Here is a 12606-nt window from a genome sequence, read left to right on the forward strand (position 1 = left end):
ACACTATATGATAAAACATTGCAGAACACTCTGCCTAAACACATAGACTTGTCCTTGGGCATATATGGGCACAACCATAGTTGAACCTCAGCTGAATTTGTGTCGCGGTTGCTTATTTTTGGGAACCAGGGCTTATTTATTCATCATAAGACTTTGACCCACAGCAAGACAAAGAAAGACAGAAAGGAGAGAAAGAAGTATTCATAGATGGATAAAGCTACAGCGGCAAGGGAAGAAAGAAGGATTAAAAACAGAGGGCCTGATTTAGATCTTGGCGGGCGGGTTACTCCGTCACAACAGAGGCATGAGATGGAGACAGGAAATGTATGTTGGTGGAAGAGGCATAGGGAGGAATCAAAACGAGGCATTCGACAAGCTTAGCAATGTCTCCCAAGAAAATCTTTGGTCCCCTGCACTTATTCATGTACTTATTTATTTTACAAATTAAGCACTGCTTATTGAACTGATTGTTATGAGAGATGTGTGCCTGTTACCTCTACCTGGAGATCGAAAGCTATTAACTGGAGGGGTCCGCAGTTTGCCCTCAGGCACAGCACAGGCCATGGTAGGCAATGAAGGTAAATAGACATACTTTTCTGTTCACAGTGGCTGTAGCTAACAATGCATTTCCAAGCCTCGAAATGTGTAGGAGCGGACGTCATGCTGGCTACTCAGTGAGTCCACATATTGATGAATAGGTTATCTGCATAAATGACGGTGCTGCCAGGCTAAGGACAGATACCACTAGTTTTGCAAAAGGCACTAGTCAAATATTGCTTTCGGTGTAACGGAATATACAAACCAAACGTTTTGGTTTATGGTACAGTAATAGCTTATAGGCTTTGGGTTGCCGACTACATGATATGTATCAGGGGCTATACGTGTAAGCAAAACAGAAAATGTAACTCTATATAGACATCAGTCCTCACTGCTTTCGAGTGTGTTGCACTCGCCACAGTGCTCGCTTTTCTGTCCTGATCCACTCCTAAAGGTGCAAGAATCCTTTTTACTCTTGACAAACTAAAACCCCCCTCCTTCTCAAAGACCCCTTCCGGCATGGGCACTATCTTAGCTTCTTGCAAGATACATTTTTTTTGACGAACGTTCTTTTCACACATTAGCCAGCATGGTTTATTAAAAAGTGCTATAAATTCCTGACTCCTGACGTATATCTTAAAAGCAATCGCACACCTAGGAGAGGTTATATTGTGTCCGATATCTGCATCCACATGTGCAGGCCACCTTTAAGTCCATATTTAAAACAGCATACAACGTTGATCTGCACTGCAGAAACTGGACATCAAACTCCAGGGCATATGTTCTAAGTACAACATGTGCTTCACTTCAGTGCTGCTATTTTCAGAGCTGTTCTCTTTTCCAATAACAAGTCCTGTTGCCAAGGTGAGCATGTTCCGTCCCTTCTACAGTGGAGGATGCCTCCTCTCCGCCCGCCTAGCTGACTCTGACGGCATGTCTGAGTTTAGTGGAATCCTTGGTGTTGTTCTGGCTGTCAATTAGCACCAGAGGGGAGCGCTGGTGATTCTGCACCATCTCGGCGACGCTGCTGAACCGCTGCAGGGTGGGAGTAAAAGCGAGAGATGGATGAGTTCACATAGCGATCACACATACTCCTTTGCATGAGTGGGTGTAGAGACTGTGGCAGACATTTTGTGAGATTTTCAAAACAAAGTTCCATTCACGTGTGTTGCCTTGGTTTAAGGAAAGGCTCAAATGGAATCAAAAACAATATCTAATTCTCTTTCAGAAAATCACAGAACAGAGTAGTTCACATTGAAAATATCTTGCATTTGGGGGAGTTTAGGTACTTGAAACAATTCTAATACTTTTCTCCCTCCCAGATGGAGTCACTCAATATCAAGTGTGTGATTTCTAGATAGTCACGGGAGAAGGGACGAGCTTCCTCAGGCATCCTCACCCAGACATATGTACCCTTTTATCCTATGGAATCTCTAAGGAATCAAGGAGCAGGTAAGCGATTTGTCTATGCAGATTTTCCTAGAGGTCGATGTGTCTACGCAGATTTACATAGAGGGGGGTCCCAATTATTAGGCCTGGCTGCAGTCTGCTGTAGCCGTTTGTTGACCTGATGTCATTAATGCCTGAAAAAATGCAATAGGAAGTACAGATGAACGGTTGGATTTGGGTCACCCCCTCTTCAGCCATTGGCTTTAATGAGTTTTTGGTACTTCGGTAGTGCTTGGAGCAAATGCACATCAAGGCCATGGATTTTCCTAGTTAGTTACATTGTTCCATTTGTGGCCTAATCCTCAGAAGAAAAAGTGCCCTCTTCTAAGGATTAGTCCATCTATCTATCTATCTATCTATCTATCTATCTATCTATCTATCTATCTATCTATCTATCTATCTATCTATCTATCTATCTATCTGTCTGTCTGTCTGTCTGTCTGTCTGTCTGTCTGTCTGTCTGTCTGTCTGTCTGTCTAAAACAAATAATGTTAAGGCTACATTTAGGGTTTGGGGTGGCTAATGGCAAAGGGAGGTTAGAGTAATTTTAGGGTTTAGGGGTGGGGTAGTGGTAGTGGTAAAAGGAGGATACAGTAATTTTAGGGCTCATAGGTGGGTACTGGTAAAAGATAGTAAGGGTAAACTGAGGGGCAGATTTACAATAACTGGTGCATCCCTGCACATCAGCAGGGATGCGCCAGTTACTGTGCGTCACGGCTCCGTCACCATGGATGCGCCGCATTTACAATGTGGCGCACCATGGGGCAAAAATGGACAGATGCGTGACGCATCTGCTATCGTAAAGGTGGCGCATTGCTGGAGTTGCGTCGCAAGCGCGACGCAGCTCCAGCAAGGCTCGGGGGTTCCCTATCTTTAAAAATGCTGCGTCAATCCTTACGCCTGCCTCAAGCAAGCGCAGGGTTTTGACGCAGCATGGCCTTAAAAGTGGCTGAGTGAAATCTTGTAGAATTCACTCAGCCACTTTTAGGAGGTGTTCCTGCACCTGAACGTCCCCCCTGCCGGAACGCCTTCATGTGGCGCAGGTTGTAAGTACCCCGCACCATGGAGCTGGCTTTGCGCCGCCGCTGCGTCACAAAAGTGATGCAACGGCGGCGTAAAAGAGGCACAAAGGGCTTGTAAATCTGCCCCTCAGGGTTTACGGGTGGGCATTGTTAAAGAGAGATAAGGGTACTTTAAAGGTTAAGGGGTGGGTAGTGCTAAAGTGAGGCATGGGTAATTTTAGGGTTTAGGGTTGGGTGATGTTGAAGGGAGGTAAATGTATCTTTATAGTGAGGAGTACGTAGTGGTAAAGGGAGGTAAAGTGCATTTTATGGTTTAGGGCTGGGTAGTGGTAAAGGGAGGTACGGGTAACTTTGGGGTTTAAAGGTGGATAGTGGTAAAGGGAGGTATGGGTAATTTTAGGATGTATAGGTGGGTAGTGGTTAAGGAAAGTTAGGAGTAAATGTAAAACAAAATGAGTTTTGGGGTAGTTTCCCCCTCAAAAAATAAAAATAAAAAATTATATATTAAAATTAGGGTTATGGGGTGCATAGTGGTAAAGGTAGGTATGGGTGATTTTAGCAGTTAGGGGAGGGTAGTGGTAAAGGAAGGTTAAGACTAGTTTAAAAAAAGAGGAGGTGAAAAAATTTAAATTTAATATTAAATTAAAATTATCTATCTATCTATCTATCTATCTATCTATCTATCTATCTATCTATCTATCTATCTATCTCTCTAGTCCCAAATTTGAATTTCCCTATTTTTTTATAAGAAATTTGAAGAGCGATAGCATGAAAACAGATGAACTGGATTACACCAAATTTAGCACAAAGCTAGATCTTGCTCCAGAAAGTGTGTTTTTTTGTGATTTGGTATAATTTGATTCAGTAGTCTTTGAGAAATCAAGGTTCAAAAACATTGTCTATCTGGATGGCAATCACACAACTTAAAAAAAATAAAGAGGCCTGATTGGCCTAGGGCTATTTTTCTGTTGGCTGTTTTGCCTTGAGAGCAAAAAGCACTCGCAAACTCCTGCGGGAGCTTGCGCAGTGATTGACTGGCTGCAAAATGAAGACAAATGTTGCAGCTACCATTTCAGGACACAGAGACTTGGTCCCCCATTTCCTATAAATAAAAAAACAGTGATGCATAAGGGAGCAGGGTAGGGTTACCATGATCCTGGACCCAAGACCACCCAACCGGGCCCAATATAAAAAAATTATTTGCTTTCCACAATCCTGCTGGAGCCAGCAATGCCCCCTGGACTCCTGCGGGAGAACTCAGATTTGCGCAGGGGTCCTTGCAGGCTCCTACGGGTCACCCATGTGATAAAAGAAATATTAAAAAATGGGTATTGGGCCTGAGTGTCTGTGGTGGCTCCCTTCGGCCAATCCTACACTGCCGTCGAAGGCCTTGTGCATCAGAGGGTTGGCTGCCTGCCAGAAGATGGATTCAGGAGCCAGCAATGCCCCCTGGACTCCTGCGGGAGAACTCAGAATTGCGCAGGGGTCCTTGCAGGCTCCTACGGGTCACCCATGTGATAAAAGAAATATTAAAAAATGGGTATTGGGCCTGAGTGTCTGTGGTGGCTCCCTTCGGCCAATCCTACACTGCCGTCGAAGGCCTTGTGCATCAGAGGGTTGGCTGCCTGCCAGAAGATGGATTCAGGGGCTGCAGTCTTCGTCTGTTCACAGCTTGGGGGTGGCTTTAATTATGGTAAAAAATATTACTTCATATAAAAAAAAAAATCACTGAAAAATACAAAGATTTAAGTAAGGTTATAGTAAGGAATTGTAAATATATCTTACTTTGCCTTAAAAATACACTTAGAAATGTAATGAAATAACAAAGGCTAAAGGGATATTATAGTTAGGGGAAATGTCAGCTAAAACCTACAGTTTTAAACTAACAAACCACTAAAATTCACCAGTTATAGTTATCTGAAGTAGGTAGAACTCGTGCCCTAAAGTAATATAACTCACACGGTCACAATGCACAGCTTATGACTCACATATTACATCACTCATGACATGTTCTGTAACATCATTAATAACATTACTGATGACAGCTGTACTGACATCATTGATGACAAACTGCATGGCGGAGGCACAAATTATAGTTACTGTAGGGCACAAGCTACAGTTACATCAGATAACTATAACTGGTGAATTTCAGTGGTTGTGTTGGTTTAAAACTGTATGTTTTTCAGTATATATATATATTTGTATGGGTGGCTATTTGACTGGCTGTAGGGGTGAGTGACTGATTGTATGAGTGAGTGAATAGTTGTGTGAGTGGCTGTACGAGTGAGTTGGTGTGTGAGTGGCACTATGGAGGAGTGAGTGGGTGTGTGAGTACTGGTATGGCCTGTGAATGGGTATGTAAGTGGTTGTGTGAGAATGTGAGAGGGCATACTAGGGGTTGTATGGGGGTGAATGGGTGTGTGAGTAGTTCTTTGGAAGATGTAATCAGTGATGTAATTCGAGTTGTCATCAGGGATGTCATGAGTCATGTCACTGACCATGGCATGAGTGATGTAATATGTGAGGTCATAAGCAGTGCATTGTGGGGGTGTAAGTTATTAAGTTATCATTAGCTCAGGTAACTATAACTGCTGAATTTAACTGTTTTTTTATGAGTGAAATCTGAGCCTAACTATATCGTCCCTATAACCTCTGGTTTTTTCAACGAATATCTAAGGTCTTTTAATTTCTATTTCCTAACTATAATATCCCTGTAATCCTTGTTTTTTCAGTGAATCTCTATGTTTTTTCGAATTCTATTTCCTAACTATAACATCCCTGTAACTTTTGTTTTTTTAGGTGAATTTCTATGGTTTTTAACTAGCAGTCACGTTTGCAAAGTGGTGGAGAAAGGGGGCGGGGCCTCTGACCAGCTCTCAGGAATCCTGCTGTGTCGGACTTACTGTAGGTAACAGGAGGGCTTCTTGGCCCCAAGGATCCTCAACATTCAAGAGGACTTCATTCCCTAACCTGTAGTGTGCCAGGAGGCACGTTTGCAGAGTGGTGGAGAAAGAGGGTGTGGCCTTCAAAGACCTCTCAGCAAACCCACGGAGTAGGATTTACTGGAGGTAACAGGAGGGGTTTTTGGCCTCCAAGTGCCCTCGGTAGCCAAGGGGACTTCATCTCCCAACCAATAGTGGGCCAGGAGGTGTGTTTGCAGAGTGGTGAAGAAAGGGGGTAGCCTCCGAAGACCTCTCAGCAATCCCACTATGTGGGACTTACTGGAGGAAACAGGAGGGGTTGTTCGCCCTCAAGGACCCTCAGCAGCCAAAGGAAGTTCATCCCCCAAACAGTAGTGCGCCAAGAGGCGTGTTTGCAGAGTGGTGGTGAAAGGGGGCATAACTGCTTGTATCATTGGAAAAAATATATAAATTGGTTGAACGTGATAAATAAAGTAATGAGCCTTGTAACAATGCCTGAGATGCAAGTGTGCCCGCAATTCTCAAGCATTTGGAAAAAACACAGTTATTGTCATACACATGGTGTCTTAAAACATAGTGCCTTATATATTATCCATATAGAAAATATATGGCACACATGTGTCTCAGGTATTATTTCAAGGCTCATTACTTTATCATGTTCAACTAATTTATATATTTTTTGCAATGATACAATCTGTTATGTGATAATAGGCTTCGCTGTGAAGTAAGCATTACGTGCAAGGTTCCTTAAATCTTTTCACTGTGTTTATTCATGTTTGAAATCTCTTTTTAAAGGAACTGGGGCACTTTCACTTGTATTTGCGGCTTTGGCAAAGACTGCCAGGTCGAAACCTGTCAGCCACTGCAATAAAATTGGTGTGGATTATCCTTCTCGGAGTGCGAGCCTTTACTTGTGTGGCGGCGTGAGTGCATTCTTGATTTTAAATGAGTCCTGCGCCTATTGGCTAGCACTGACTGCTTCTGGTGGAAGAAGTCTGAAGATCTGCAGGATTACTGTGTTGGGATCAATATCAATCTCAATCTCAATATCAATCTCTCTCTCAATCTCTCTCTCAATCTCTCTCTCTCTCTCTCTCTCTCTCTCACACTCTCTCTCTCTCTGTGTATATCCAATTCAATGTCATGCTCTTATCAGACAAATAGCCCGTATGCCCGATCTCCGTGCAAGTAGAAGTGCTTTGTTTATGATATGGCAGGCTGCCACGGACCCATCGCATTTTGGCTCCTGTTCACGAGCCTTGATCACAGATGGGCATTACCATCCAAACCGCACATTTAAAGTGAACATGTGCTAATTGAAATAAACAACATAGAAAACATACTATTATACCTAACATAGTCTTTCTCCTGTTTGTGCATTCCATTGTTTTTTGGTATTTTCAAAACAATATGTTTGTATTTACAGTGAACTGAATATGTTCGCAGTGCAGGTTTTTAGGCTACATAATTAAAAATGAATTGCATTTTCTTAATCCATGATATAATACTCTTGGTACCTAATCCCAAAAATATATCATCAGGATATGTGTTAGCCTTGTACTGCATCCAGCCACAGTGGGCAATGCCAGCTCGTCCCTTATGTCAATCAAGCCCAAGTGGGTCTTCATTCGTCACATATACTTATCATGAGTATCATCCTAGGACTTCATGATGGCACTACACTATATATAATATATATATATATAGGCAATTTTTCATTCACAGGCTGGACCTGCATGTTGGAGTAGTATTGAAATAGCAACATAGAGGCTGTACTGCCTCTCGGAGTCCTGCCTTCTCTGAATGCTAATCCAGCGAGAACGTAGATTTATCTTTAGTAGGGATCAGCACCACTGAGCCAGGTAGTGGAAACTGGGGTGTAGCTATTATTAGTTCAGCAAGAGCAGTGGTGCCAGGGTCTCACGGTGTGGTGAAGGGGGGGGGGGGTTATTACTGTTTTGGTACTGCATAAATACTTTACACATTGCTCTAAATTTGGCCAGCTTTCTCTGTGCCATAGGTACCAGGGGGTCAAGCTATGGTTAATTTGTTGACTTTAAGGGTTGACCCTGACAAGAAATGTTTTTGTTCCTCGAGGTGGACAGTTGGCCACTTGAAATAATAATCCAGTTTCTTAAACATGTGTTTTGTGAAATGGATAAAATTAAGGGGCTCATTACGATGGCGGATGGACTGGCTCCGTCTGACACGGTGGAGTGAACCGGGACCGTCCGCCATGCATGCGGCCAAAAAGAGCATGTTGTGCATTTCACTGCACTACGTGGCAGGCACTACACTGTGGCTGCCACTTGGTGCAGTGAAATGTTGGGGGGTACCATGGATACCCTCCAGTGCACCCTCACCTCCCCCCACCACAAGGGGGGCCCGCAACGGGCCCCCAAAACCAAACTCTGCCTGCCTTTCAACGGCGGTTGCACTGCTGCGGAAGGGCTGGCTGGAGACCGCATCATAATTTGGCGGACTGTGCTTGCTAGGCACCGCTACCATTTTGTGGATGCAGACTGCTCTGCCTGGCAATCGTAACGATTGACTTGGGTGGTTCCGTGGCAGACGGGCTTTCCCTGCGCCGCGGTCACGGTCTGAATCCCACCCCCATCATAATATGGCAGTGGGAAAATAGCGGACTGCAGGGTCAGTGGACCTCACTGCTGGCCCGGTGGTGGCGGTCCTTCCGCCATCATAATGAGCCCCTAAATTCCTATCCTAATTTAGTGGTAGAAATAAAATCCTCCACCCAGAGTTTTATGCCTCGTATAAACATTTGCTGTTTGTGGGCTTACTGAGCACTGTATTGTGAATTCCCCTCAAGCAGACCCAGCAGCAGGTGAGCATAGTCAATATGCTTCCCCCTGTGAATGAGGGAACCTTAAGGATCTACACCCTGACCCCACACAAGCTCTGAACTGCTTGTCTTAGATGAGTGAACAATCCAGTTTGCACAAACACAGTATATTTTTCCACATGTGTGCACACGTTGCATGAAGCAAACATACTATAGCGAAGGAGTGCAGCCCCCCACCCCCGAGCCAGCTGCCTCAGAACGGCAGGAAAGGAAAAATAAAATGATAACAAACACATTTTATTATCGTTTTATTTTTCCGTTCCTGTCGAGTCTTTGGGGCAGGTAATTGGGACGACAGGTGCAGGAGGAGTGGTAGTGTACTGCCTTCAGTGCGCATGACTGTTTGGCCGGCCGTCTCAGGCCAGCCAAACCGCCATGCGCACTGAAGCTCTCTCCAACACAGCTGCATTGCTGGGTTGCAGACAGCAGGCACAGGCTCCCAATCTACCTGGGAGCGAAAATCCTTGGCACTCAGGCCAATCCTGCTGCTACTCTAATGACATGAGAGCAGCGTCAGGATTGGCCGGAGTGGAGTCTGGAAGCCTGTGCCCGTGAGAAGAGGAGCAGAAGAGCTTGACGCGGCTGGCTGCAGGTACCTTTTTTTTTTTACTTTTTTTTGTTTTGTCCCCCCCTTCACCTCTTTCCCCCCTCCGCCTCGCCACTCTTCCACAGCACCAGCCCCGTACTGTATACTATTTGAATATATAAATATGACTCACCTCTTCTCCACTTTTCTCCCTTCCCAAGGCATATTGCCCAGTCGATTCAATGTAGCGTACGGGAATATTATAAACTTTCCGGTTGAAGAGTACTACTAATGTGTATGGCTGCTGTAGATCTTGTCCAGAACTTTTTCTTATGAGGAAAGCTCCATCCTGGGCCAAAAAAGGAGATTGTTTTAACGTTGTATTCGATGTTTGTCTTATTTTGTTACAATGTGCTACAAAAGCATAATACTAGCCACTGACTTGAATTAGTCTGTATTCGTATTACCTTGTTCGATTTCTGTAGCGCTTCTTCTGCGGCTCTGCGATCACAGGACGAAGCATACCACTCTTTGCTGTAGACACCAGCTTCCTTCAGTTAGAATATAAAGCTGCATTAGAGAACATACAGGACCGCACAGTGATGTGCTATATGGATTGACATTAAAAGCTATGGGGTTGTATGGCGATTAGGGTGACTAGATTTTAAAAACCAAAAACCCAGACATTTTGCAACAAATAGAAGAGGGACTACAATTTTACATCAAACATAGAAACACAAAAGAGGCACTACGAAAATACAGCGCAATTTTTAAAACCAGTGCTATAACTTTTTATTAAAATGCTTCCTTATAACAGCTGCTTACTAGCCCTGCACATTCCTCCCACAGTTTTTAGCCGACTCACTCTAACAACCGGGATATGAGTCAAATGTGCCTAAATATGCCGTGACAGCTTGTGAAAAACCAGTACCGTCCTGGCAAATCCGGGACGCCTGATCGCCCTAATTGAGGTTTCCAATGGCCTAAAACAGCAATATACAATTGGATGGGTGTTCCACTGAATTGTGACGCAGGAAATGTACATTGACACCTGACATGGATGGTGGGACCTGGACAGGTAATCAGAATAATTCTCTTGCGGGCCTGCGCATCGGGCCTGTAATTGGGGTGGGGGAGATGAACAGCTGTGTCTTAAATAATGTTACTAGTCCAGAAAGTAGGACATTATCACCATGGCTAGCGGATATAAGAAATACACTCCACTCTAAAGACCCTATATGTGGTCAGAGTCAAAGTGACAGGAAGTAAAGTGCTTTGGTACCTATTAATGGATGTGAGAGAAGACTAGGGCAAAATGTTGCTGTAATTGTTGAATTTCTTTCCACCTATACATGACAAAAGTTACAGCAAGAATGCCTTCAAAATTCACAGAGCACTTGATGGACTATCACTTCTTTTAGACTACTGCATTTTTGTAAAGTAATGAAATTATAATAATGAATTCATTTTTTTGAAACTTGGAAATGTTTTCTTGCTCAGATATTTTATGTAAATTGCAATTCATTTAATTAATCCAAACAAATAAATATTATACTGCCTTCAGATTGACTTGTACATTTTCATGGTGAAACTATCTTATCTACGATGTATGAAAATTAACTTATATCAAAAGAACCACATATCAATATCTCTGACCTATTACAAATCATTAACCATGTTTGTCATCGCCTATTTATGGCACTGCTGCCACCTGCTGTTCAAATCTGTCTTTCTTCAAACCCACTGTATACATGAGCATGGTGTGCTTCTTCTGAAACTCGTTTGCCTCCATATTGTTTCACTATTCTTCCTGATAGGTCTTCTCTGTGAACTAGAACATGTTATGACGCACAGCAGATTGGCTGTATTCACGGATATAATATGACAATTCTCTTCCTTCTTTCATTCTTTTCTTCCTTCCCGTCGGCCGCCCTTCCTACCCGTCATTCTTTCTTTCAAACCTAATTTCATTTTTCCCCCTTGAATTATTTCTCTCTTTCCTCCTTCCCTTCGTCTCACCTTTTTTTGTTCTTTATCTTTGTTTGTTACAGAAAATTGAAAGACAGGATGTCCTACACCATGGGTTCTCGCAAAATTGTGCCTATCGGTCACAAAGTACGGTCTGTGGTGTGTCCGAGGGCCGCACTGATGCCAGCAGGGTAGCGGTAGGGGGTCTGGGTGGGTCAGGGATTGTGTACGGAGGTCTAAAAAAATGTTTAAATAAAGAGACAAGCATTTATTTGCAGGTTAACAAATGCTTGCCTGTTTATTTAGCTTTTTTTCTGAATATTATTGTTCAGCAACTAAACAGTATCTCGTGCTGCTGTTCACCAGGGGGCCGAATGTGAAGGACAAGAGGGCCGCAAGTGGCCCCCGGGCCCTACTTTGAGTATCACTGCTCTACACAGTTTAAGAGATGCAATTACACAACCACTGTAGCTGGAGTGGCTTAGACAGTACCTGCTCTGCTGTCGTACAACTGGCTGAAACATTATTTCGTGCTGGTGGCGGGTTGAATTTGCGACTTGCAGGTTCTGGCGGCCCTAGGAAGGCGGAAAAGATACAAACCATGTTAAATGCGGCCTGCAGTGAGACAAACAGGAAAGACAAGGCGAATGCCAACCATTTTGCTTACTGATGCGATTTCCCTTATATCTTTAGTAATAAATAACCAGCGGTCTGAGTGCAAAAAAGTAGGAGGGGCTGTAATGTAGTAAGCATCGCTTTGGGGGGAGGAGAGGGTAATGATAATAGTAGCAGGTACAGCGCCGAAAGTGGGGATAGAAAAATCCATGAGCCAAAATAATCACTAACAGATAGCTAGCTATATTGTAAAAAAAAACAAAAAAACATTTATGTACGGCAAAATACTTTTAGCAAAGTCTGGGCCAAGCTGTCACACATGGCTTGGGGCCTTCGTCAGCTTTCGTTGATTTTGCATGTGAAACAAGCAGTCACAGGCTCTGAAATGGAGAAACCACATTCTTGCAGGAATCAGAAGTGACACAGAGTATTGGATGAGATGGCACAGATGGCCTTTCAAGTGCAGATGTGCGCAACAAAATGCTAATGATCACGCATTTGCACTCATATGGAACAAATAGGCTCACAAACGAGCAATAATGCCCAGCTCAGTGAGTCCTCAGGGGATATGGCCCAAGGATAAGAGCCCTCCTGAAGCCGAACACTCCTGTGATGTCTGCGGCAGAAGCAGAGTGTGGTGGAAAAGGAACCACTCTCTGTGATGCCCTCTCTTTATCCAGCTCTGCACAGGCTTTGCAGGAAATG

General features: G+C 43.7%; 1 protein-coding gene across 8 annotated transcripts in view; it reads right to left on the bottom strand.

The window, feature by feature from the left end:
• Positions 1-419: 419 nt before the first annotated feature.
• The window catches only part of BLNK (B cell linker), a 684101-nt gene continuing 671914 nt past the window's right edge, over positions 420-12606 (bottom strand). For 7 of the 8 annotated variants that reach the window (XM_085606173.1, XM_085606179.1, XM_085606175.1 and 4 more), the window contains 4 exons: positions 11779-11861; positions 9786-9869; positions 9512-9667; positions 1108-1572 (listed from right to left, as the gene is read on the bottom strand). In XM_085606173.1, coding sequence (XP_085462299.1) covers positions 1453-1572; positions 9512-9667; positions 9786-9869; positions 11779-11861 — 443 coding nt within the window. In that variant the 3' untranslated portion in view covers positions 1108-1452. Of the gene's footprint in view, positions 1573-9511; positions 9668-9785; positions 9870-11778; positions 11862-12606 lie in introns of all 8 variants that reach the window. The other variant, XM_085606171.1, reaches the window with a different exon arrangement.

This window comes from Triturus cristatus, chromosome 1_2 (genome assembly GCF_964204655.1).
Source record: "Triturus cristatus chromosome 1_2, aTriCri1.1, whole genome shotgun sequence".
Classification (NCBI taxonomy): Eukaryota; Metazoa; Chordata; class Amphibia; order Caudata; family Salamandridae; genus Triturus; species Triturus cristatus.